Source organism: Clarias gariepinus, chromosome 27 (genome assembly GCF_024256425.1).
Source record: "Clarias gariepinus isolate MV-2021 ecotype Netherlands chromosome 27, CGAR_prim_01v2, whole genome shotgun sequence".
NCBI classification, from domain to species: Eukaryota; Metazoa; Chordata; class Actinopteri; order Siluriformes; family Clariidae; genus Clarias; species Clarias gariepinus.
Window position 1 is genome coordinate 10,135,561 of NC_071126.1, and position 24,337 is coordinate 10,159,897.

At 35.9% G+C, this 24,337-nt stretch overlaps 2 protein-coding genes across 5 annotated transcripts; one reads left to right on the top strand and one right to left on the bottom strand.

Annotated features, from left to right (window-relative positions):
- The first annotated feature begins 224 nt into the window (after positions 1–224).
- LOC128515326 (uncharacterized) lies at positions 225–2,545 on the top strand. The gene is made up of 4 exons (XM_053489466.1): positions 225–398; positions 1,384–1,816; positions 1,909–2,118; positions 2,489–2,545. The coding sequence occupies exons 1-4, from the start codon at positions 394–396 to the stop codon at positions 2,525–2,527; spliced, it is 687 nt and encodes a 228-aa protein (XP_053345441.1). The 5' UTR covers positions 225–393; the 3' UTR covers positions 2,528–2,545.
- Positions 2,546–15,396: 12,851 nt separating this feature from the next.
- LOC128515104 (leukocyte elastase inhibitor-like) lies at positions 15,397–24,089 on the bottom strand. Of its 4 annotated transcripts, XM_053489134.1 has the most exons (8): positions 20,880–20,959; positions 20,351–20,529; positions 17,849–17,986; positions 17,313–17,430; positions 17,046–17,188; positions 16,670–16,837; positions 15,748–16,035; positions 15,397–15,452 (listed from the first exon to the last, which is right to left on the bottom strand). In XM_053489134.1, the coding sequence occupies exons 2-8, from the start codon at positions 20,516–20,518 to the stop codon at positions 15,432–15,434; spliced, it is 1,044 nt and encodes a 347-aa protein (XP_053345109.1). In that variant the 5' UTR covers positions 20,519–20,529; positions 20,880–20,959; the 3' UTR covers positions 15,397–15,431. The 4 variants fall into 4 exon arrangements, with proteins under 4 accessions (XP_053345109.1, XP_053345108.1, XP_053345107.1 ...); XM_053489133.1 differs by lacking the exons at positions 15,397–15,452; positions 20,880–20,959 and adding an exon at positions 24,015–24,089 and having other exon boundaries at positions 15,558–16,035; XM_053489132.1 differs by lacking the exon at positions 15,397–15,452 and having other exon boundaries at positions 15,558–16,035.
- Positions 24,090–24,337: the final 248 nt, after the last annotated feature.

A 24,337-nucleotide genomic window follows, 5' to 3' on the forward strand; every position in this document is an offset into this window, starting at 1 on the left:
AATACTATATTGTAATACTTAAATTAAAAATCGCTGTCAAATTAATCTTATGAAAGAGTTTTGCCGCTAGTATACTTCGCTATAGAATGCGCTATGCGGAAGTAAATGGGCTGGCCGAGATTCTACCGGAAATACGTCAGCAGCGTTCGTGCATAGAGTCTATTACACTGTAATATTAGTGCCCCACCCCCTCCCACACACACACATAGGGACAGAGGAAAAAAAAGGTGGGAAAAGAAAAGACGACAATTGGCCAAAGTTTAAGGTCTTGTCGCCATGGGCCCTGGTGATGACATCTTGTTGGATTGCTGCCAATCTTAAGCTCACCAACACAGTGACTCCCTCCCAGTTGACCCACAGACCACTCTGCAACAAGCAGCCTACACATATTTCATGAGGTGAGTCACTTTTTAGTTTTTTAAAGTTGACTTCAATACAAAAAATTCTTCCAAAAAATCAAAGTGATAGGGGCCTATATGACAACAGAGACTGTGATATAATAAAACATTCTGAAAGTATTTGGTCTGAGAAATGTTCTTCTGACAGAAAAGTGCATTTTTCTGAGGTAAATTTTTAATTAAAATCAAGATATAGTAATGCTTTTTACAATGTTAGAAAGGAATACAGTATAATAAAACATTCTGAAAGTATTTGGTCTGAGAAATGTTCTTCTGACAGGAAAGTGCATTTTTCTGAGGTAAATTTTAACTAAAATCAAGATATAGTGATGCTTTTTACAATGTTAGAAAGAAATACAGTATAATAAAACATTCTGAAAGGATCTGGCGTGAGAGGAGTGATTCTGACAAGAAAATGCATTTTTTTATAATTTATTTCTTAAATTAATGTACCTTAATGTACTTTCATTTGTTCATGACCTTCATGAATTAATTTAACTTGACTTAAAAGGGAAAACACTTTAGAATAGGATAGAAACACTCCTCTCAAAGCAAATCCTGTCAGAATATACTTGGTGTAATAACTAACGTTATGGTATAATGAAGTGTATTCTGACAGGATTTGATTTGAGAGGATTGTTTCTGAAAGGGACTTTGCTGTGTATCAGAAAACAGTGCATTAAGTTAGACAAATAATAGTATTTTTTTCTGTATTTTTGCTTACCCTAAAGATGTCTGCAGACCCCATAGCTGCCCTAATTTATCATTGCACAATTACTAAATGACAGAGGGGACAAATCATAATTAGTACATTAGCACATTCAATGTCAATATATTAAATAATTTAATTAAATTTTGCAAACTATCCATTTAATCATACTTATTCATTTATCTCATGTAAGTCTGTTTTATTTTTGCTTCATTTGCTATCTTCAGAAAAAAAAAAAATAATAATAATAACTTCTTTCATGTTTTTTCTCGTCAGAATGGCATCTCCATATAGCCGCCCCAGTCCCATCAGGGTCAAATGTGTCATGAACCATCGACATGTAAAAACCCTAAACTTCCAGGTTGTTAATGGAGAAATAAGGCTTGGGAATCAAAATATCACCTACCTTAGTGCACTGTCCACTGGTGGTAAAGTGTACATCACACAGTCCTCTTCAGACAGTGCAGCCTTTGAAGAGGGTGTGACGTACTACGTCAAAAACTACACCTTGTCCTCAAGGTATGGCCAGGAACGTCTGTTCATGGGGCTGAACACAAGGACATACAAAACTGCTCCCCTCACACTGACGTTTGACGCCGAGAAGATGGCCAGAGACGCTCTCATTCCACCATCTGTCTCGGTGACTGGGGATGACCAGGACCTATTTTCAAAAGGGGGCTACTTGAGTCTGACGGGAACAGTCGAACATGTAAGTGACTTAAACTGAATTATCAAAAACTGCCCAAAACATTTTCAATTTATATTTAACAACTGATATTTTAATTTAAAATACCTTTATAGTTGCAGTTTCCCAGGATGACTACTGTGAGGGACACAGAAGTCCCCATCTTGGATCTGGGGATCAAAAGCGGCTCCAGGATCCTTGAGGTGTCCTTGTGGCGGGACCAGGCCCTGACCAAGCTGCAACTGAATGATAAAATTAATATCGGTCACCTCAGAGCAAACGCCAAGGCCGAAAAGTTTAACTCAACGGTCTACACAACTGTGGAGGTATGCAACATACACAGTGCAGGCAAACTCTGGCCCTCTGTCATGAAGCATAATCAAATATGCCTGTCTGTAATCTTAAAATGCAGAAGACTTTGGCAAGATTTTTCAGGGTGTTTGATTGTCATTTTTGCTGCATATAAAAATATTTTCTCCTAAATTATCGTGTAGTAACTATTTCATAAAATCAATAACACGCCCAAGGCTGCATTGTGCGTAGCACCAATCTTTAGCCATGACAATATTCAAAATATAGCACAGCCCTTCTTAGATTAATGTGTAAAAGAACTATTATAACAACAAAAAGCTAAATCATTAAGGATTCATCATCACTAAATTTGTTTTTTTACCTTTTTCTTTTGCAATTTCCAAGGTTTTGGAGCAAGGACCAGTGGTGGAGGACATACTGTAGTAGTCATTGGCTTGTCCGAAGCCAATGATGAGGTGTCCTTACACAGCATGCCCCGAGGTCCTTGAAGGAAGTGCAGACGAGCTCCTGTGTCAGCTTCCACTTCATCTGGAAGTTGTACACGATCGCAAGAAAAAAAAATTTCCCAGTGAAATAGTTAGTTTTTTTTTATTTTGTTATTGTTTGCTGTTCAATTTTGTTCTATAAATTGTTTCGCACACACACCTAAGACATTCCCTCTGTTCCTCACGATTTCTTTTTTATTTTTGCAATTTAATCATTTATTGTTTTGTTGCTGATTATTTAATTGTAATAAAGTATATATATTATTACAGAACCATTGAAAGTGTGTTTGTGTGCAGTTGGATAATTGGCAATTGATGTCCAGGGTTCCAGACTAACATTTGAGAGCAGTGGCAGCAGGAGCAGATTTGGTAGTGCTGGGGAAGTGGTGTGTTATTAAAAATATCTTTTAAATCATAAAACCATAAAATTACTATTGTTTTGCATTAATAAGGCAGTTGCATATTTATTTTTTATAAAAATAAATTCTTTATTATAATATCTTATACACAATTATGATGTATTTGTTAAGTGTGTTGACAGTAATTTATTACATAAAATTAATTTAGTTATGTAACTGTTACATCATAACAGTTATTGTAAATTTTCATAATACCTATATAAAGAATGTGTATATATATATATAATACACACATTTTTATGTCGTATTTCTTAACTTAAAATTATCTCTAAATAAATAAAGCAAAGCGCTGGTGACACCTGCTGGTCAAAAACAGGAATGTGCCATTTAACAGCCTTAATTAGGCTGTGATAATGACCGACACATTTTCCCGGGCAAATTTTTAGGCAATTTTTTATTTTATTTTATAATTACCTAATTAAACATGTTGTCCTTTCTGTCAAACAGTTAAACTGAACCAAATCTAAAACGTTTACAAAAAATATACAAATTATTAATTTATTAATTAATTCATTCATTATTTATTAAATAAAAAACGCAATTCACTACAGAGTACTGGCTTTAATATTACAAAAATAAATAATTATAATTATTGGCCATTATTGCTCATGGTATTGCAATAATGAAACAAATTAATACATCAATCATGTTAAGTTCCTTCTTGTAAGCATGCACAGTATAATCACATATGGATTAACGTTAGTTAATTACTTCTTACGCATTACACAACCAAGACACTTTTATACTTGAAAACCAAAACAGTTATTAAATTAATATCTTACTTACATCGTATCTGCTCTTCTTAACGAAACAATTCAGAGCTTTCACTCTGACGCACAGCCGAAAAAGCATATCCAACTCAGAAAGAACCAAATGAGTCAATTCAACCAACTATATAGTGCAGTATATTTACTTACTATGATTATGATTACTGTTATAAATTTAAATTCTATTAAAACCTACAAAGACCTTTCTGATGAGAGAGGTACTTCAATTTTACTACAGTCTATTGTGCATTTTTTTCAAGTTCATCAATGTGTGTAATGTGCGCTGCAGGTGCAAAACATTTTGGATTATTATCCTAGTTGTAGGCTAGTCAATATGGGTGGTATCTGACATTAAGGATCCGCAACTGTAACCACAAACTCCATAGTGAATGAATCTATCTATCTATCAATCTATATATCTGTAACTGTCTACTGTATCTGTCTGACACTATCTATCTATCTGTCTTTTAAACCTTTTAAACTTAAACTGTTTTAACTTTTTTAACTTCTTAAACTATTTTAAACTTTTCACACTTTTAAAATTCTATCTCTGGCTTTCTCAAGCCAACTTAAAGTTTGTCTAAACAAACTTTTTTATCTAGTTATAATTTGGCATAACATCCACGGCACAAACAAAACAATATATATGTTTCCATCAATTAACTGGTGCTAAACATGCCCTTAAAAAATGGGGCAAATATAGTAGATTGAACTAAACAAAAGCATTATGACATCTTTGGCATTTTTTTCCTTGGTGAAAAGAGGCCAGAGTTTACCATGGCCAAACCTGATCTCAGCAGGTGGCCTGGACACAGCTCTGCGTTTCACTGGATGTGGAGTGCCACTTGGTCTTCCTCTTATGAGTGTCTTGACGGAACCTAAATTTATTATTGCACAAGCTACAGGTGCCTTGAAGTAAAGGAGATTCCTTTTTTCCAACCCAGACATTATGTAAAGGTGCCATGCATTCACAGTAGTCACATCCAAGAAGTGAAAGAACACTCTAAGGTGTCTACGAGGATACATTGCAACACACTGATCCATGAGATCCACTCCTCCCATAGGCTTTTTTCCTTTCTTGCTCCATCTTTGGGCTAAATCTGAAGGAGACTTTCCAGCAGAAGAGGAGGCCATGTGTATCACTGAACTATCAAACCAGCATGTGACAGTGATGTTCTCAGCATTGCTGATGACAGAGCAAGCTCCTCTTCCCTCTGTTTTGAGTTGCTTTTCACTCTTCAATTTTAGTTGTGCTCCCTGGAGTCTGTTGATTCTGCATGTTCCAGTGGTATAGATACCCTGTTGTTGCAATTCCTTAATTAGTAGAATGGTACGAAAGAAATTGTATGTATTAATGTTTTGGCAGAGACGCATGACCAAGTCTGCAGCCATTTCCATTTCACTGACCTGGCCACGCCCCGCTAAGGCCTGATACACCTCAAACCTGTACATGTACCCAAAGGTCTCTGCTCATACTCACACTTTTACACCCCAGGGTTTGGGGTTTTTTGGCATGTACTGCTTAAGAGACAGCTGGCCCTTAAAAGGAACGATCTGTTCATCAATAGATTGAAATTCTTAAGGATCGACTGCTGAACGGAAGGTTTGCTTAAGTGCATTTAACACATCTCTGATTTTGAACAGCTTGTTAGAATTTCTTAGCTCTTTCGAATAGTTATCAACAAAGTGAATGAATCTCTTCAAATCTGTTCACTGGCATGGCATTTGCTATCGAGTCAAGACAAAGACCTGATTGTGATGACCAGTACATTCTTAATCGTGGATATCTGACGTATGACATGACCATATTTATTCCCAGGAAGGTTTTTAATTCTCCTGTTGTCAGGGCCAGATTTGCTTTTTCATTTTGGAGTGCATACAGGTTGGTATTGTGCACAATTTCATTCAACAGATCTTCAGGAAATAGATAGACAAAGAAATCTATTGCCTCTGTTCCACTAACATTTACCTTCCACTCCCCTAGGAAAAAAGGCAAGTCACCCTCAAACTGGTTGTCTTTGGTTTTCCAGACATTTCTAAACTTTTTCTCTCTGAGCTCTGTCTGGTATTACATTCCCAGCAAGGGCTGCACGATATATCTAAAAATTATTGTTATCGCGATAATGGTATACGCGATATCTGTATGATAAATTGAATTTAATTTATATGACAAGCATTTGTGTGTCCAAATTTGACCAATCAGATGGGCCCTTACTATCTTTATACCCGCTTAAATCTTTATACTTATATCTTAATCCGGAACCGGCAATAGGACCTGGTATAAGTAATTCAGTCGCGAACCAGGAAGTATAAGAGGAGTAAACATGTCGCGGCACATCGCTCAGACATGGAGTTTGCCCATGTCGTTTCACAAGCTACATCGCCAATCTGTGAGTACTCCCCTTATTTGGTAATCTTCTTGATTGAGTGTGTGTCACCAGGACGCGAGTTAATTTGTGTTTTCCCTTGCTCTTTATCCGGGAGAGTCCTAAAAATAACAAGCGTGGTTATCCTGCCTATTCGTGTCATTTCCGCGTTTGGGTTCACCATCCACGCTACAAAGGGCTAACTGCTAATCGCTACGTCTTTTGTTTAGCTCTGGCTAGTTCCTGACAATCTTTAAACTTAAAAGTATTTTTTTGTTTAATTTTTGTTTAATAATATTTATTTTAATTTAAAAAAAAAAAAAAAAACAGGCAAGCCAAAGGAAATATTTTGTTTAAAAAAACTCTTGTTTTAAGACACTCTTGATGAGTGTATGGTTACACGTAAATAAACTAATGTTTGAAAGTAATTCATATTGTGTTGGCAGGTCTATGATAACAGCAAACCAAAAATCACAATATCTGCTGAGGGTTTTAAGTCATTCATAGTGTTTTGATGTCTAAATATTTGCAACTTCCTTGACATATAGTTCCTTTTTAGCCTGAATTAGATTTAATTACATCAGACGAATATCTATTACCTGTTTATTTTAGTATGATCATTACATATATAAATGATTTTTAAAAAATAGGCAATAATAATGCATTTTTTCTAGGGAAATGTAAGATCGCAAGAAATATCGTTATCGCAATATTCAACAACAATATTGCATATCGTAATCCTAATATCGTGCAGCCCTATTCTCAGCTCCCTCATCATCTTCAGCTCCCTCACCACTCACAACTCCTTCAGCATCCTCAGATCCAAAGTCACTACTGTTAGCATTGTCTAATCCTGATCTTTCCTCTTGTTTTTCTGGCAGCCATTCATCAACACTGCCACTAACATCATCCTCACTTGACTTGGTATATGCTCCTTCCTATATAACCTTCCTATCATGCCCTGCATTTAACCTCTACAAAATAAAAAGACACTAATTGTTGCTACCTTTATGGAGATAATATTCAAAACAAACTGTTGATTACATTAAATGTATTTAAATTGCAAAAAGTATAAGTGTTTAAGGAAAATAACTATTTGAATTAAAATACAAAGTGTGTTTTCCAAAGTAACCAAAACCTTGCCTGCTGATGCTGTAGCACTCCTCAGATTGTTTATGGTCAGTAACCCTTGCTAAAATCTGAACAGTAAAAAGTAGCATTGGTAAAACTGTATTTTGTAAATAGGAGAATCATTTATCATCATGCAATGATGCATGGCGTCCAATCTAGTGGACATTCAACAATTATATTAATCCTTAAATGTTACTTAATGCTAGCATATTTATTTTATCTGCAGGGGTGTCCCGCTATAGAAGGATTTACAAGATATTCCTGCCATGTTCTGCATTTCTGACTTCCTGGACTTCTTGGATTTAAGTAAAAAAAAAAAAAGGTTTAAAAAAATGCACTTACCATGACTGGCCAATAGGTGGCAGTGTATGGGATGATGCAGAAGCATCCATCCACTGTGTTGGCCTACTGTACATGCAACTATAACAACAAAACATCTGTATACAGTACACAAGAGAACAGCTTTTGAATAGCTGTCCACTGTAATAGCCACTAAGCATGAAAGGGTTAAAAATGAATGTTAAAAAAAAAATTTTCTTTCTTTTCTGAGTAATCATTTATATCCTGTTTTCTTAATTACAACCTGAGTAAATAAAATTCTTCAAATGTATACTATATACGATAACCATGTGTAACATACAACTTTTTTTAAGCCAGCCATTTTTTATATGAAATTTAATTATGTCGAATATATGAAAGAAAGGTCACGGTTGTATTGTAATAGGGTGCAAAGTGCCTAAAAATACAATAAAAAAATTGGTCATGTATGTTAAACCCCCAGCAACCTCATTTGTTCTCTCGTCTGTCCTAACTACTCAGCATTCAGCATCAGCAGTATACTCTTTGTTTTACTCAAGAAACACATACAGTCACTTGTGTACATGTGTATAAATGTTTACAGTAAGTGTGTTGACTTTTGCTTTGAATGTGACTAATAACCTGCATTGCTCATAATTATGTTGTGTATGGTGTAATTTTACTCGTGACTTGTGTTATTGTCATGCGGAGGAGCAGAACAAGAGGAATCCAAGTGCAGATGAATGAATGTAACGTTAGACGAGAGCGTGACCAAAAGGTGGAAGCGAGGATAAAAAAAACAAATCTACAGTCAGAGAAATCGTTAAGAAGTTTAAAACAAGCAAAGATAGACAAGAACTTAAGTTTATCTTGCCACCATCTTTGCAATGGTAAAAGAAATCCCCAAAGCTCACTGTTAGAGAACTGCATAAAAAATGGCATATTGGAATCACAAAGTCTACATAACAACCATCAGATCTACATACCAATTTTCTCAGAGAGCTCCTATCTTAACTTTAAAAGTCCTAGCTGGGAAACCTAGGCTAAAAGTGATTTAGGAAACTTCTTAGAGCAACTTTGAGTAAGGAAAGTACAAAAACCTTTATCTTAGTGAGGAGGTTGTGGTTTCCCCCCGTTGCTAGAGATAATGCAGCAATTCAAGGACTGTGATTGGTTAATAAAAACAATAACCTCTAACCTCTGTAAAGGTCTTGAAATGCGCTCTTTGTGAAAATAAAATATGTGACAATAGACAGTGAAATCATAATGCTTGTATGTAAAATAAATTGTATAATCATGACTACAGGCTACTTTATGCAAAATTTCTGTTATAGGCTAAATATATTAAAGATAATTAAACAGACAAATGTTAAAAATGTGTCTACTTTTAAAGCAACCAATTTTCACCCATTTATTTACCATACTGATTTTATTACTTATAATATATTTCAGATTGATTGGAGCAAAATGGCTCAGATTTTATTAATTTACATGATTGCAGGACATTCTTATTATATCGTATTTTGCAAGCCTAAAGCTAATGCGCAAAGGACTATGGGACTGAGGTCAAAACGCAACTGAACACGGAACCTTGCCGGTGTTATGCGCTGGGGGTGTATAATCTTTCCCTTGTGTATGATTTTTCCCTAGTGAATATATTATTTTTCCCATATGATTCTATGATTTTTCTCTTTTTAGTATTTGTTTTTTCCTGTGTAAGTGTAAAGGGTTGAAAATTATAAGTGGCTAATGTGTGCAGATATCAAATATATATGTAAAAAAACAAATTGCCCCCTTACCCAAAAGTAAAAAATTTGCAAGAGAAACCACGCTACACAATCAAGGGGAAAAAATCTTTTTAAATTAATTAATGACTCCAATGTATTTTTGGGCTTACCCTAAAATTGTTATTGTTAATTGTGCCTCCTGTAGAGAACGCTTACTGTAGCACTTTTGAGATGTTGAATCGCGCAGCTCAGGTTAGAGTTCATTAAACATCATCAGAGCTCGCAGCATATTCATGTGTTTGTCATACAAGGGGATCCAAGATGGCGGAGTGAGTAGCAAGTTTGTTGCAGGCTCCGGAACTTTTTGTTGTTTTGTCCTGTAATTGTGCTTTTAAAGAGTAAAAGTGCAATAACCCAATATTTGTGGACGTAAACTAGTACCAGAATAAACAACTGGCCACCAAATTCGCCTTAATTATCATTAATTCGTCTTTTCTGATATTTTCTGCGACTAAGATGGATCATGACTACAACTTGTCGGTGCCGAGAGAGGAGTGTGATGACGACGGCGTTGAGGCTTGGAAGTCTATTATACGACCTCCAAAGACGACAAAATCAACTAGGCTCACACTTCGACAAAAGGTCCGAACCCGAAGAAAGTAAAAGTGGCACGAGCCCGGACATTGGAGGATGAGGACACCGCTGCTGCTATCCTGCAAGCAGTCAATGTCTTAACGCAGAAGATGGATGAACAAACGGCGCTGCTGCGAAAGTTTGAAAAGTGTATCGATAGGAACACAGTGGAAATAAAGAAGAGTAAAGAAGGTATAGCAGAACTCCAGGAGAAAGTTATTGAGCTGCAAAAAGAAAACAAATCCCTGCACAGCTCCTGTGAGGAACATGCTCATATATAAGAGGAGCTGGAACCTGAGGCTGACGGGCCTTCCTAAAAAAGATGATGAGGACACGAGAGAGACAGTTATTGCGATTTTCACCAGAGTTGTACCCATGAGAGCATTTCTGAAGGAAGGCTATGCTTCGATTGACAACCAAAGAGTGGACCCAAACTGAGCATTATGTGTGACTGTTTTTCACTTCTCAGGTATGCTGATGTTAATTCACCTTAAAGGGGTCATACAGGCCTACATGCACTTTTTCAAGCTGTTTGGACTGAAATGTGTGTTAGGAGAGTGTGTACACAACCATTCTACAATGATAAAGAGCTGCCCAGTGATTTTCTTTTCATTTATTAAAATAACATGCCCCTTCTGAAATCAGACCAATCTCAAATGCCTGTCACTGTGACGCCACACCGCATGAGGCCGCTCCTACTATAGTTGATTGACACTGGTGTTTTAGCAAAGACCCGCCCCGAGTGAGGAGCAAAATGCCGCCTAAGCAAGTGTGGTGTAGAGTTGTTGGGTGTAATAGCGAACACAGCAGTCGTCATTCACTACCGACATCTGAGCCGCTGAGGACGCAGTGGCTGAATTTTGTTTTTGAAGCTAACGTCCCCGCCGATTTACCTAAATGCGTTTATGTTTGTGCTAATCATTTTTCACCAGACTGCTTTATAAACACGGGTCAATATAAAGCAGGTTTTGCTAGGAAGCAGCTCCTAAAAAATGGATCTGTACTAACTTCGTGTTCCTGCTTCATCTTCACCAGGTTTGGTGAGTGTGATTTCCTTTTCTATGAATCTTTGCAGATCGCCTTTTCTAATAATCACGATGAATGTGGAGTGTAAGTTAACTTAAACTTTGATAGAACATGGTTATGGCTTCTTCTCTATGTACATCCCTCTCTATATAATCCCTAATCGCCCATTTATAATAAACAATGCATTAAGGTGATTGTCTAGTTGCAAACGGTGTACGTTTGTAACATTAGATGGTTTATAACGATGTCTGTCAAAGATTAAGAAGTCATGTAAACACATCAGTAAACACATTGCGTTTGTATCTCTCTCAGTAAGCTTCTCCGCTTTTGTTGTTGTTGCTTGCGGCAGCGTTAACAGCCCATTAATTCATGCACATGCAGTGATGAGAAAGACAAACGGGTTGATGCATGTCCATTCTTTTAATTTCTGTGTTGTCAGGCGATATTACAAACTTCCGCGTAGGTTCCGTACTTAAATCAAACCAAAAACTACTTAAGAAAACAGGCTCAGGCTCTATATTCCAGCGTTTTCCAGTTTGGACTGCATTACCCACGAAGCATTGCCCGCACTGCGTTGTGGGCAATGCTTTGTGGGTAATGCAGTCCAAAGCATCGCCCCACTGGACTACACTCCCCCTGGACTATACCCCACATGTGTTGTGAAGACACGCCCCACAGAACTGGGGGGCGGGCTCAGCAGAGATCATAAGCATTTAAAGGAAGCATTTACTGAAACAGGTTGCTGAGAACAGAGCTAGATTTTACCAGGTAAAAGTAGTCTTTTTTTTACACAACCATTAAGAATTTTTAATTAAAGTATATTACAAACTTTTCATTAGGACCCTAAAGAATCATATTAACATTTAAAAATGGGGCTGGATGACCCCTTTAACCCTTTTATTGATTTGTTGCTATTACATGTACATTTTTACAATTTGACCCATACCCAAAATATGTAGGCATATGTGTGTTTTCCATGTTTCTTGATAACAAATAGCAAAAGGATTGATTGCTTAATAAGGGAGGAGCAACCTTACTGGGATAATTCAATAAAGAAGAAAAATTAACTGCTAAAATATACAGTAGCATCTTACAGTCTTAGGAATTGATAGTTATAAGAATGTTTAGTCTGGTTTATTTTATTATCTACACAATAGTTTAATACCAAATTTTATTGTTGTAACAGGACAATAAATACCAGGCAAAATGTTTTTTTTTTTTTTTTTTTTGGTTCTTTAGTTTTCAAATGCCCAGTTTGGGTAAACCTGTGCCCATTTTAACCTCTCATTCCAAGGTTGTTTAAAATGTTTATACTATTAGCTGGACCTAGCCACAGGTCTTTATTGCTTAAACGGTGGCTCACTTTTAGTTTTTTGCTCTGTTTTGTTATTGCACCATTACCTTTAATCTCAGGAGACTTATCAGTTATCATCAGCAGTTTTTAAAATACTCAAACCCTAGAATATTTTGTCAGGCAAAATCACAGAGACATATTTTCCTCGTTTCTTATTTTTGGGGTAAACATTATATACAGCTGTTGATCAATGGTATATCTGATTTTATGCATTGTCCTGCTGCCACATGTTTGACATTTTCTCTTGCAAATGTAAAAAAAAAAAAAAAGAAAGAAAGCATCTGTTACTTTAGTTATGACATTTGCATGCAACCTAATAATCCGTTGATACATCAATGGTAAGAAAATATCTTTTAACCTGTAACCCTTTACAAAAGAATAGAGTAATGATGAATACAGTAAACTGTATTCTTTTGTGCTTTCCCCACACTGTAAAAAATAAACCGTAAATTTTACGGTAAAAAGTATGAATATGAATAATTATGCATTGTTTTTAGCTTTTTCTCAGAACAAATTTAGCTTTTCTTCAGAACAACACTGAGACTCCAGCAAACTGATACCATGGGTAAGTTACTAAGACTCATAAATCCTTATTCCGATACTATAAAACTAATATTATTTTATTTTTCCTCATTTTGGCTAGCTTTGGCCAGCTTATATGAAACATTGTCTTACAGTATGTAGATTACAGATGGTTGTCAGTATCAGCTGTGTTGTAAATGTTCTAATGGATTTTACTCCGTTTTGGATAGCTTTAGCTTACAGCAGCTATTTGGTTTAGTTTTTTGCTTAGCTTATGACAAACTATAATGTTATTTACTTCATACTTCGTTGATTGTTTTAAAAAGGCAATTGTTCAGTTAGTTAGTTACTGAAAAATTGTCTCTCATTGACAGTTTCTTTTATACTATTGCACTGGCATTACACTTTTCTTTTTCTTTTTGCTCCAAAACGTATTAATCTAAAAACAGTGTTTAAAATTTAATTACTAACTATTAAAAAAATGTTTTGTAACAGTTCAGTTGTTGCTTTTTGTCCTTAGTTAATGTGTTCAGCTTACTTGATCATTTTGAGGCAATCGGTTACCTAATATTTTCCTAGTAACGTGAACTCTTGTGAGTTATACACAACTTTTTAGTTTTAGTTAACAGTACTTTTGTATACCGTTTTAACAAGTTTTCTGTACAAATTGTTTTAGGTTAAGGCAACCTAAAATTAATACACAACTTTACTTTTTAGGAATTTTAAGATAATCGCTTTCCTCACTTTTTTTAAATAAAGTCAACTTTTTACATTTTACAGAGTATCAGTTGTATGTCATTACAAAAGCTTGTGTTGTCTTTATGAATGGTCATTAGTGATTAATGTTGATGATTATATACAGTAGTTTGTTTTATCGTGTTATCATACTCATGTTTTTTTCCCTTTTCCTTTTTTTATAAACAGCTGTGACCATTAAGGTGCAAAAGGGTCTGGTACCCTAACGAACAAGATTTTTACCTTTAATTAAGGTACAATAATGTATTATATCCTCAGCAATAAAAGAAACGTCCCTTTTTCAGGACGGTGTATTTTAACAATAATGTTGTAAAAATCCAAATAACTTCACAGATCTTCATTGTAAAGGGTTTAAACAATGTTTTCCATGCATGTTCAATTAACCATAATTAATTAATTAACATGCACCTGTGGAATGGTCGTTAAGACCTTAACAGCTTACAGAAAGTAGGCATTTAAGGTCACGGTTCTAAAAACGCAGGACACTTAAGAGACTTGTCTACCGACTGTGAAAAACACCCAACAAAAGATGTCCAGGGTCCCTGCTCATCTGCGTGAACCTGCATTAGGCATGCTGCAGGGAGGCATGAGGACTGCGGATGTGGCTAGGGCAATAAATTGCCATGTCCGCACTGTGAGACGCCTAAGACGGCGCTACAGGGAGACAGGAAGGACAGCTGATCATCCTCGCAGTGGAAGACCACGTGTAACAACATCTGCACAGGATCGGTACATTCGAATATCACACCTGCGTGACAGGTACAGGATGGCCACAACAACTGCCCGAGTCACACCAGGAACACACAATCCCTTCATCAGTGCTCAGACTGTCCGCAATAGGCAGTCCATGAGGAGGAGATGCACTGCAGTACTTCAAGCAGCTGGTGGCCACAGTTGAAAGTCAGAGGACGTTTCTTTTTTTGCTGAGTATTTAACAAAATGTAAGTTTTGGTTGCCCATGGTACAAATAATGTCCTTGACGATACAACCAGAAATGGTACAAATTTGTTTCTCTATATTAAGGCACAATTCTGTGCATTTATAAGGTACTGCCTCAGTGACAATGGTTTGTACCTTCATTGGTACAAAACTGTACAGTACCTTTATTTCTGAGGATGTGCCCTCACAACAGTTGGGAATTGGACATTAATATTGTCAAAGTTCAGAATCAAGTTTATAACAACTTCCCCTCAACATTCAACATACATACATAAATTCTAAATTTAAAAATGTAAATAAAGATATTTTAAAAAAAAAAGGAAACTTTTGTCTATACATTGGTCAGGAAATATTGTTTCAATAATATCTTTACATTTCATTTCATATTACATGTTGAAGGAACAGAAACCGGTCTAAGGAAAAATAAATGTTTGTATATCAGAGCCTGTTAAGACAAAACTTTATGTTTATCCAATTTATTTTTTTTATGGTTCATCTGTGATTTACTCTCTGATTACTAAACAAAGAGTGTACTTGCCTGACAACAAAATAAGTAGAAATGAGCATAAACAAGGCGTAAAATACAATTTTTTTCTTTGTATTAATAAGTTAGGGCAGAGAGTTCTGCTGTACAGTTAGACAGGCAGACATGTATGTGAGCTTCACCCTAAAATAATATCACCAATTAAATTGAAGCTGATCAGCTTAATTTTAACTTTAACTTTTAACTATTTCTAAAAACTATTTTCCAGTCAAGGGGGCAACTAAAATATATAGAAATGTGTATATAGGTAACTGCCTGTCTCCTGGACTTGAGACAGTCCTGATAGACACAGCAAACCTTCTGGCAATGGAGGAGTTGTACTGCCTGTGCAATCTCTGTATGGTCCAGGTATCGCCTCATGCTACCGGTAGTGACACTGACCCTAGCCAAATGCAAAAAGGGTGAAAAACAGTCAGAAAAGGTAACGATGGAACAAAATTTCAGCGGCCTCCACTTTAAATATGATTAACACATTTTTTTTACATATTGTTTTTATTTATTGATAAACACTCGCAAACAATCCTTATTATTCATGTTTGTACAGTAAATCTCTACTTTGGGCATGTGAACTTTCCAAAAAAGAGTATGCTTTTCGTGTTGTTGTGTCTAATGAAGAATAGGAAGGGGTGGTCTGCCATGAAGTGCTTCTCTGGTGTCAACATTATAGTTTCTATTACCATTGTGACTGTGGCTGCTGCTGCCTCTGTGCCTTCCTCATTAGTCTCGACAAAAGCTTTGTGGGTCACAGATGACACAATAAGGTCTTCTTGGCTGCTCATGCCTTTCAAATTTGCAGCACCGGCCTGGAACAAAGAGCTCATGCCCATCTTACTCAGGATATCTGTTAAGGAGTACTGCTCTTCCAGCTTAAATTTTGGCAGATGGACAATGATATCAGTCCATCTGTGCATCTTCTCTGGATTTGTCCACTCTGTCAGCTTGTCCACTGTTAGTTCACTCTCCAGCTGTTATACAACAAACACACAGACACTGTCAGGTGCTAGTGATACAATGATGGTACAGTTTTAGTATAATAGAATTCCTGGAGAAATTGTGAGAAAGAGGTGCAATGGCACACCACTTTTCCTAGACAAGACAGTGAAAACGGCTCATTTGTAGGCCAAAAGGGTTTCAAAGAAATGAGTCTGTATACCATCTGGGATTTTAAGAAGTGTGTGTGTGTGTCTAGGGGGTGTGGTTTAAAACGCTGGCTGCACTCGCTCCTCCTTGCACAACAAACTCACAGACACAGAAATTGTAACCAGCTTTAACCTTAAGGTTAATAGTATGTGCTTTGTTTACTCGTATTCCGTGACTGTATGTGCTATTTCAGGGAGTGTGCGTGTGTGTGTGTATGTATGCATGTGTTTGTGTGTGTCAAGGCAGCATGGTTTAGACCACAAGCTGCACCAGCTCCTTCCTGCACAACAAACTCACAAGTACAGAAATTTTAACCAGCTTTCACCTTAAAGGCAATGGCACACATGTGCTTCATTAAATCATATTTTGTGGCATGTTTGTGCTAGACATTTGTTTATTGAACTGTTTGAAAAAGGGCTCATGGGATGAGGATAAAAATTTGAAGAGGTGTGTGCTGACCTTCTCAAGTGGGTCTGAGCCATCCACAGACTCCTCAGGCAAAAGCACCACCATGCTGAGTTCCTCCTCCACATATGGCAAATCCAGCACCTGCAACTTGTACTCATCAATGTAGTTGTAAAGGAATTTCTCCTTCTGGTACATCATCTGCACTGGTGTTGTCTCATTCTAATAATTATACAAAAAGCATTATTGAGCAATACAAATAATATAAATTTAAGCTGTATTCAAATTTTATTTGAAATATACACAGCCATACACAGTATGATATTCAGTGAAATGCTTATACGATAGCTTGTGACATAAAAAAAAATGGTTTCTCTGCATTATGAAGACTGATGTACTATGATGTGCATGTGTATTATGTGACTTTGACCTGGTTTATCTTGAAGGGCATCTCTTTAGTGTCTTCAGTATTAAACGCATGCTTCCATTTCCCCTTAAAATAAATCGCGTTTACCAGGGCAAGTCGAGTCAATGTTGTAACCGTCCTTCGCTGCAAAATATCTTTGATTTTACCTGAAACCAAAAGCAAGTCAACATGTAAGACCTGATCATTGCCTTGTAATACACTTTCTGAATTGCGGCCTGTACGTTGCAGCTTTTAAGACAATATTTACGTATAAAAACAATTGGTTCTTACCCTCAGTCTTCTCTTCTACCCACTGGTTGATGAGCTTCCGTGACTCTTCTGATGATCCAATAAAGTCTACTGCCTGCATGTCACCGTGGTAGAACTTCTGAGTGGAGTCAACATATTCCTGAAACAAAAGGCACAACAAACTCAGGATACTGGTTAGGAATCTAAAATACAGAACATTTTGCTTTGTTTTAACTTTTGCTTACTGTATAATTCCATGATATATTTCATAGTTTTGATCCCTTTAGTATTGTCACTCTACAGTAAAATGCATCCAAACATTTGATTGGCATTGTGCATGCTTGTACATTTCAGACTCTAGCTTAGAAGGCGATTTACAGTAAATAGATTTTTATTTTTATTTTTTCTGAACAATGTACCAATTCATACTTTTTCTCACCTCACAGTAAGTTATGTATTGAGGTTACAGTCAATAACCTTTAGGAGCTGTTTTGTCCTTTATTGGCTGATCAAACATCCTTATTTTATGTTTGTAACAAAACAAAACCAAAGAAAATAGACAGTTGTGAAGGGCTTACAGATAAGAAATTTAAAGTCTTCTCTCCATAAAGCCTGTTGGCCAGTCGGAGGATGTAGGAGGCTTTGGGGCTGTTAATGGCAGAGTTGAGGGTCTTGAAGTGGGTGTGAACATCAGGGACTGAACTGAAGGATAGAACCTGCAATGAGCAACAAAATAATAAAGGAGAGAGTTCAACTAGGTGTATGTGTCAAAAAGAAATCCTCCTAAATACAAATCAGGCATTAATAAAAAAAAAAATTAAAAAGTGGGGAAAATACAATGCTACAAAGATGAAAAATGCTTAAAGATCACATCTGAAATGTTTGACATTCCTAAAGAAAATTTTATATTATAATAAATAATAAAAATAATAAAATAAAATAATAAACACAGACTATCTCTATATATATATATAGAGAGAGAGAGAGAGAGAGTTCAATGAACCATGACATATACTGTATAGTGATCAAAATTATATGTGAATCTTTTTAAATGCCATGGTTTTCTGCATTAATTTGTGAAAAAAAAGACCTTTCAGTAGATCTATGTTCAAGAATTGTGGATTTACATAAAGCTGAAAGGGGTTACAAAGTGATTTGTAACAGAGAGAGAAAGGGACGATGAGACATGCAATAAGTAAATAGACAGTTATAGTAGGTGTTTTTATGATAAATTGTTTAGCAATTCGTGTGACTATTGCTTTTTCCTTTATTTTAAGTTGCAATATACAGTCCCTTTTTCTGGTCTGGAAGTCCCCCTCGCCATTAGTTCACTCCACTTTCGTTAAATATTTGATTAGTTAAATCAGGTATGGGTATCGGGTATTCTTCCAAAACCAGATTTACAGTACTGTAATATATCAGAACCATTAGAATTTCCCCATTATTAGACTGCAGGTTAGTCTGAGGGTAGGCTGTCCCAAAATGCCTCTTTTAACCAGGTGAATGATGTTGATCTTAGGGCAACTAATGAAAAGTCAACATAGTATTAATAATATACTGTATTAGTAGCTGAACCTTACCTTAGAATATGAAAGCATGAGAAATTGAAACATCTCATTGGGAAGAGTAAGAAATAAACTGTATATTTCTTACTCTCCCCACTGAGAATTTTCATGCTTTTAAATTCAAAACAATTGTTTGTGGAAAACGCAGGCAAAATTACAGAGCTCCAAGCTCTTTTTGACAAGTCAGCTATAAACGTCTTTAATTTTGAAGTCAAATCGCTAGATCAGTCCCGCATGCCCTCTATAAATAGGTGTATTGCGGTTGGAGCAGACCGGAACAATGCTCTGCTACTTTGTTCTCTCCAATAATTTATTTCCAATTAATCTGGTTAAAATTACAAACACGTAAAGCTGTTTTTATATCTTATTATTGTCTTTATAAGCAGTTTCTGCATGGTCTAAGCTTCCTCACTGGCCTTAAACATTCTCTTTGGTCAACCGCTCCTGCATAACTGTGGCATTTTACATCATATTTTCGTGCATTTCGTTTGGTCTCTCAATCAAGTTTGTTGTTGAGTGTTTGTATGAATATACAAACAACACAGTCTTTGATTACTTATTGACTTTGGAAATATGTTGCATTTATTGAACAGAACAGTGAATTCTCCTTAAAACAGATTAAGACAGATAAAACAGATAAAGGCAAACAAGATCAACAATGTAGTGCACTTCCATAATCTTTTAAAAACAAGTAATAAATAAAATATAAATATTAAATAAAAGAATTAGAAAATTATAAATAATAAATTATTATTAATAGTGTCGAGATGGCAAAGCATAACGCTTGTCCAGAGTATTTATCATTTTCCTGAATTCTTCGTTCTTAACCATGCTAATAGGGCACATGTCTTTGGCTAAAAAGTATGCAACGGCATCTGTTACTTTTTGTGCCTTTCTGAGCTGGATGGATAGGGAGTTGCACTGAAGAGCGTGTCTTTAATGGATGACTGTGTTGCGGAGGATGTTGTGAGGGTTGTTCGTCGTTCTTTCTGTTTCTTTATTAGTTGGCCATATGTCGGTCTGTGTTTAAATTTTAAATGGTTAAAAAGATTTGTGGTGTTACCAACCAGTGCTGACACAACCGCTTAGCAAATTTTGCACCTAATACTGTATGTTTTTGATCCATGTTCACTTCTTCAAATCCAAACTGTTCCCAAACAACAGAATTGCTTCTACCACTTTTGTTGACCAAAGACTTCTGTGGCTGCTCTTTTTCTACCATCTTCCCTCGGACTGATTTTTAAATGCAATCAGATACCACATACGCAACTTCTTTGCTATCAGTATAAAGTAAGAGAGTTCGGGCTTCTGAAAGGGCTAAAGTGCAGATGCGCGCGCCACAACGCAGGTCAAAAAAAATATATATTTTTTAAGTGAATAATCGTTTTTTTTTTTTCCAAATACACCATTTTTGTGATCGTTGAGACACGAAATCGAAATTGAAACCGAAATTCAATTAATTGCACAGCCCTAATTCAAGCCCTGGTTTAATGTATTTAGGATAAACTCTTATACCTTAGCCATTTCCTCAGCAGTCCCTCCTCTGGCTCCTAAGTAGACCATACTGAGTGCGGCGCTGATACTCAGTGGAGAAATGAACAGGTTTCCATTCGGGTTCTCTGCGCTTATGGCCCGGTACAGTTCCAGGGCGAAGGCACTATTAGCATGGCTCAAACTCTCCATCTTAGATGAATCTAAATCATAAGACATACAGATATCTAAATTGTGCAGTGTGGCAGAAAATACTGAAATCCGTGTTTGTTTTAAAATCAATAAACTTCATCACCCTGCAATGCAGTCACAGGTTTTATTTAAAAGCAGGCCATCAGAGGTTTTAATACTCCTATACAGCAACGTTCCTGTCTAAAAACAACTTATATATATTAGTTGCAATTCACAGAAACCAAACCCTCTGCCTGTTTATGCAACTGGAATGTGGAACTGTGTCATAGCATTCCCATAGCTGAGCAACTTCCTAAAAAAAATTTGGTTCTGCACTAATTTCATGTCACTTCTCAAGATATCTGGATTTCGTTATACTCACACAGGAAAGCTTGCGGTGAACTGTGAAACTGCTGCAGTGACACCAGCGACTATTTTAAAGCAGTGTGGTAAACGTCCCAGTGTAGTGTTTAGTTAAAGTGAGACAGGATGAGGCTCCAAGTGATTCAAAGTGACCGTTTCATTGATTTGTTGTTGTTATATATACCTTGTCAGAATTTGCGCCATCCCTCCAAAAAATGAAGGCAAAGGTGTGTTTTTTTATGTTGCATAACATCAAAGATGAGATGGATTTTAACCCCTTCCAGGGACTTGCCAAACATGGTTAATAGGGGAGGAGCAACAGTAGTGGGGTAATTCAATCAAAAAGAAAAATGAAGTAGCATGTTATAGTCATAGGAAAGTATATTTTGTTTTTTCTTATTATTAAAAATAATTAAACCCTTAAATATTTAGTCAGGCAAGAGCAAACCATGCTATAGTCAAAATCACTGGGATCACATCTATTCTTTATTCTTATTTTTGAGGTGAATAAAATGAAGCTCTTGATCTGTATTTGATTTTGTGCATTGTCCTGCCACCATATGCTTAACATATGCAAAAAACATCTATTACATTTGTGATGACATTTACATGCAAAGCCTAATACTCACACACTCTTACTCATTATATACTGCTTTATCCTCACATGTAAGTAACTTGTAAGAAACGTACACGCATTCTCTATCTGCAGACTCCGTGCCACTCAACTAGGTGCTGATTCAGAGCATAGTTTATATGCAAATTATAGCACCAAGTTACTTACATGTGAGGATAAAGCAGTATATAATGAGTAAGTGTGTGTGAGTATTAGACTCTGCATGTAAATGTCATCACAAATGTAACAGATGTTTTTTTTCCCCCCAAGACAGCATATGCTTAACCTTGCTGCTAAATGTAATGCTTAATAAAACTGTTTGTGCTTGTGGAATCTGTTTCCCATGTTTCTTAGACCCAATACAATATGTATGGAAAAACAAATAAACATTTTTTTTACTGCTGACTGAAGGCCAAAGGATTTTTTTTCTAACCCTTGTTAACATACTTTTTTTCCTAGGAAAAGCCAAATGCATAGGACTAGTGCAACCTGCAACAAAAAACTGAAACCTGCTTTCAACTGCAAGCTGAAATTGCATGTTATGGAAATGGACAGTAGCTTGTGGGAAAGTAAAGCAATGAACAATCCTACAGACTCTGAACACAAACATGGAGTATGCAGTTCTGACCAGGACTGTGACCTTTCATTGGGACAATTTAATAAAAACAATCACAAAATAACAACCAAGAAGACCAAAATAAAACCAAGAAAAAAACTTTGCTAATTTATAAAAATATCAATGCAGTGAATGTGTAATGAAAAAAGTGAAAATATAAAGTTTTTCCATAACATTGTTCACAATAAAGAGTATATAAAACTCCGCTCTCTAATGTGGTCTTTAATCAGATTAGAAGGGTGGCAGTTCAGTTCAAGCCCCAGCTCCACCAAGCTGCCACTGTTGGACCCTTAACACTGTCTGCTCCAGAAGTGAGGTACCATGGCTTACCCTATGCTCTGACCCCAACTTTTTAACAATTTCACTGTGTTGTAATGTTTATGGGACAAATCAAGGCATCTTCGCCTAAAAAAAAAAAAAAAGATTTAAAATCTGTGCCTATTAATCTGGCACTTGAAATGATAGTCTGTTGTGTCTGTCTGTTTCAACTGATTAGTAGTCTACATAATTTTAATCACTGTATAGTATTGATTTCTGTATACAAAGCTTTTATTAGAGACCTGTTTCAGTCAAGAAATACCCACTGGACGTCTGTGGAACTATCTGGGTGTGTTTTTGCTTTTAGCGTGAATAATAACCTGCATTTTCAATAAATATTCTGTGCACACTGTTGCAATTTTACTCATTTTGACATTTTTTTATTATGTGCTTTGCATCAGCCTTGAAAATATTGTGGATGCTTGGTACATGTTGTTGTTGGTCTTTCGGCTGCCACAGCGGAATATCTGGTCCGCACAACAACTTGGCACAGGTTTTACGCCGGATGTCTTTCCTGACGCAACCCTCCCATTTTATCCCAGATAGTGGATGATTTTCTTCCTGTATTCCAGATTCTAAATGAAGTAGTTACTGAAGACAAATAACTGATAGCTATATAAATTTAAATAACCAGGGAAAACGCTTTGAAAGCAAACTGAGGGTAAAATGTTCATTAATTTTTTGCAGACTAAGCAAATGAAATTAACCTTTAGGGGTCCCATGTGAAAAAGAAAGTGTGCTAAGTATATTAAATTCGAGCATACTTAAGTCTACTTGCAGCCAGACTAATGACTAGTATACTTGAATTTTGCTATTTTGGATCAACTAATTTTGTACTAAGTGCATATAAGCTTTAAGTGTATTAAGTATACTTTTATGTGCTAAACTTAAAGTATATGGCTTTGTGTGCACTAACGTACATAACAGGCAGTAATTAATGAAAGTATATATTTAATTTATTATAAACACATTACAGCATTTTTTTCTGTGTTACAAATACAAGAGAAATATACTATAAGCAGATTCTTACTGCAGCATGTTGTTAAACTTCTGGCCACAAAAGTACACTTTGTGGTTAATAAAAATATACTTTATTATATCATACTGTACTTCTTTACTACTGTATTGCAAATGTGTTACCAGTACACTAAGGGTGTTTAGGATAATTTACAAATGCTGAATGCATTTTCTACACTTTTAATACACTTGGACGTTTTTGAAAAAACATTGCATCGGTTATTATGATGCCGATTTTATTCATTAATTTATTCAATGGATTTAATTTGCACAAGGTTACAAAAAAACAGTACTATAGTTTATTTGTGTTCAACAAAATATCAGGTTGTCTCACAGACTAAAATTTTAACTGTTGTCTAAACCAAGACAGACATTAGTATTAGAGTATACATGTACAGTATTAGTTTAAACCTGGTGTGTTGATTCTAGCTGTTACACAGAGACTGAAAACAGGCCGAGAGCTACGGAGCATTAAAGCACAAGCAAAGTACATAATATATAGCACACATAAAAACACATTCAACATATTAAAAAATAGTTTAAACAGTGTACTTAATTACAAACTACCTAATAAAAAATATTAAATTTACCTTATGCCGATGAAAATAAAATAACAACATGAGCTAATGCAAGCAATGATGGAGCTTCCAGTCGTGATTCTAAATAGAAGCGGAGGGCTGGGGAGCCAATCAGAAAACAGACAGTCCGAATCTGCCTGCCTCCAGTTTCTGATTGACTGGTATTTCAGCCAACCAAAAGCTAGAGTAGGGACAACACTAGCCAATCAGAAACTCGAGGCGGGCAGAATATATAATATATATTAATCGCAAGCCGTTTAGGAAAATATTCATGAGAGAATCGAATAAAAACTCTATGTATATTAAATCAAAGTCTGAATATATTGAATGAAACA

Excerpts from the sequence above, each read along its gene's own strand:
- LOC128515104 (XM_053489133.1), bottom strand. The coding sequence starts at position 20,518 with ATGGAGAGTTTGAGCCATGCTAATAGTGCCTTCGCCCTGGAACTGTAC. Across the intron at positions 17,431-17,848 it reads AGACTTTAAATTTCTTATCT|GAATATGTTGACTCCACTCA; the intron begins GTAAGCCCTTCA and ends CTTTTGTTTCAG. Across the intron at positions 16,036-16,669 it reads GCTCAGACCCACTTGAGAAG|CTGGAGAGTGAACTAACAGT; the intron begins GTCAGCACACAC and ends GTTGTATAACAG.
- LOC128515326 (XM_053489466.1), top strand. Across the intron at positions 1,817-1,908 it reads TGACGGGAACAGTCGAACAT|TTGCAGTTTCCCAGGATGAC; the intron begins GTAAGTGACTTA and ends ATACCTTTATAG. Across the intron at positions 2,119-2,488 it reads CGGTCTACACAACTGTGGAG|GTTTTGGAGCAAGGACCAGT; the intron begins GTATGCAACATA and ends GCAATTTCCAAG.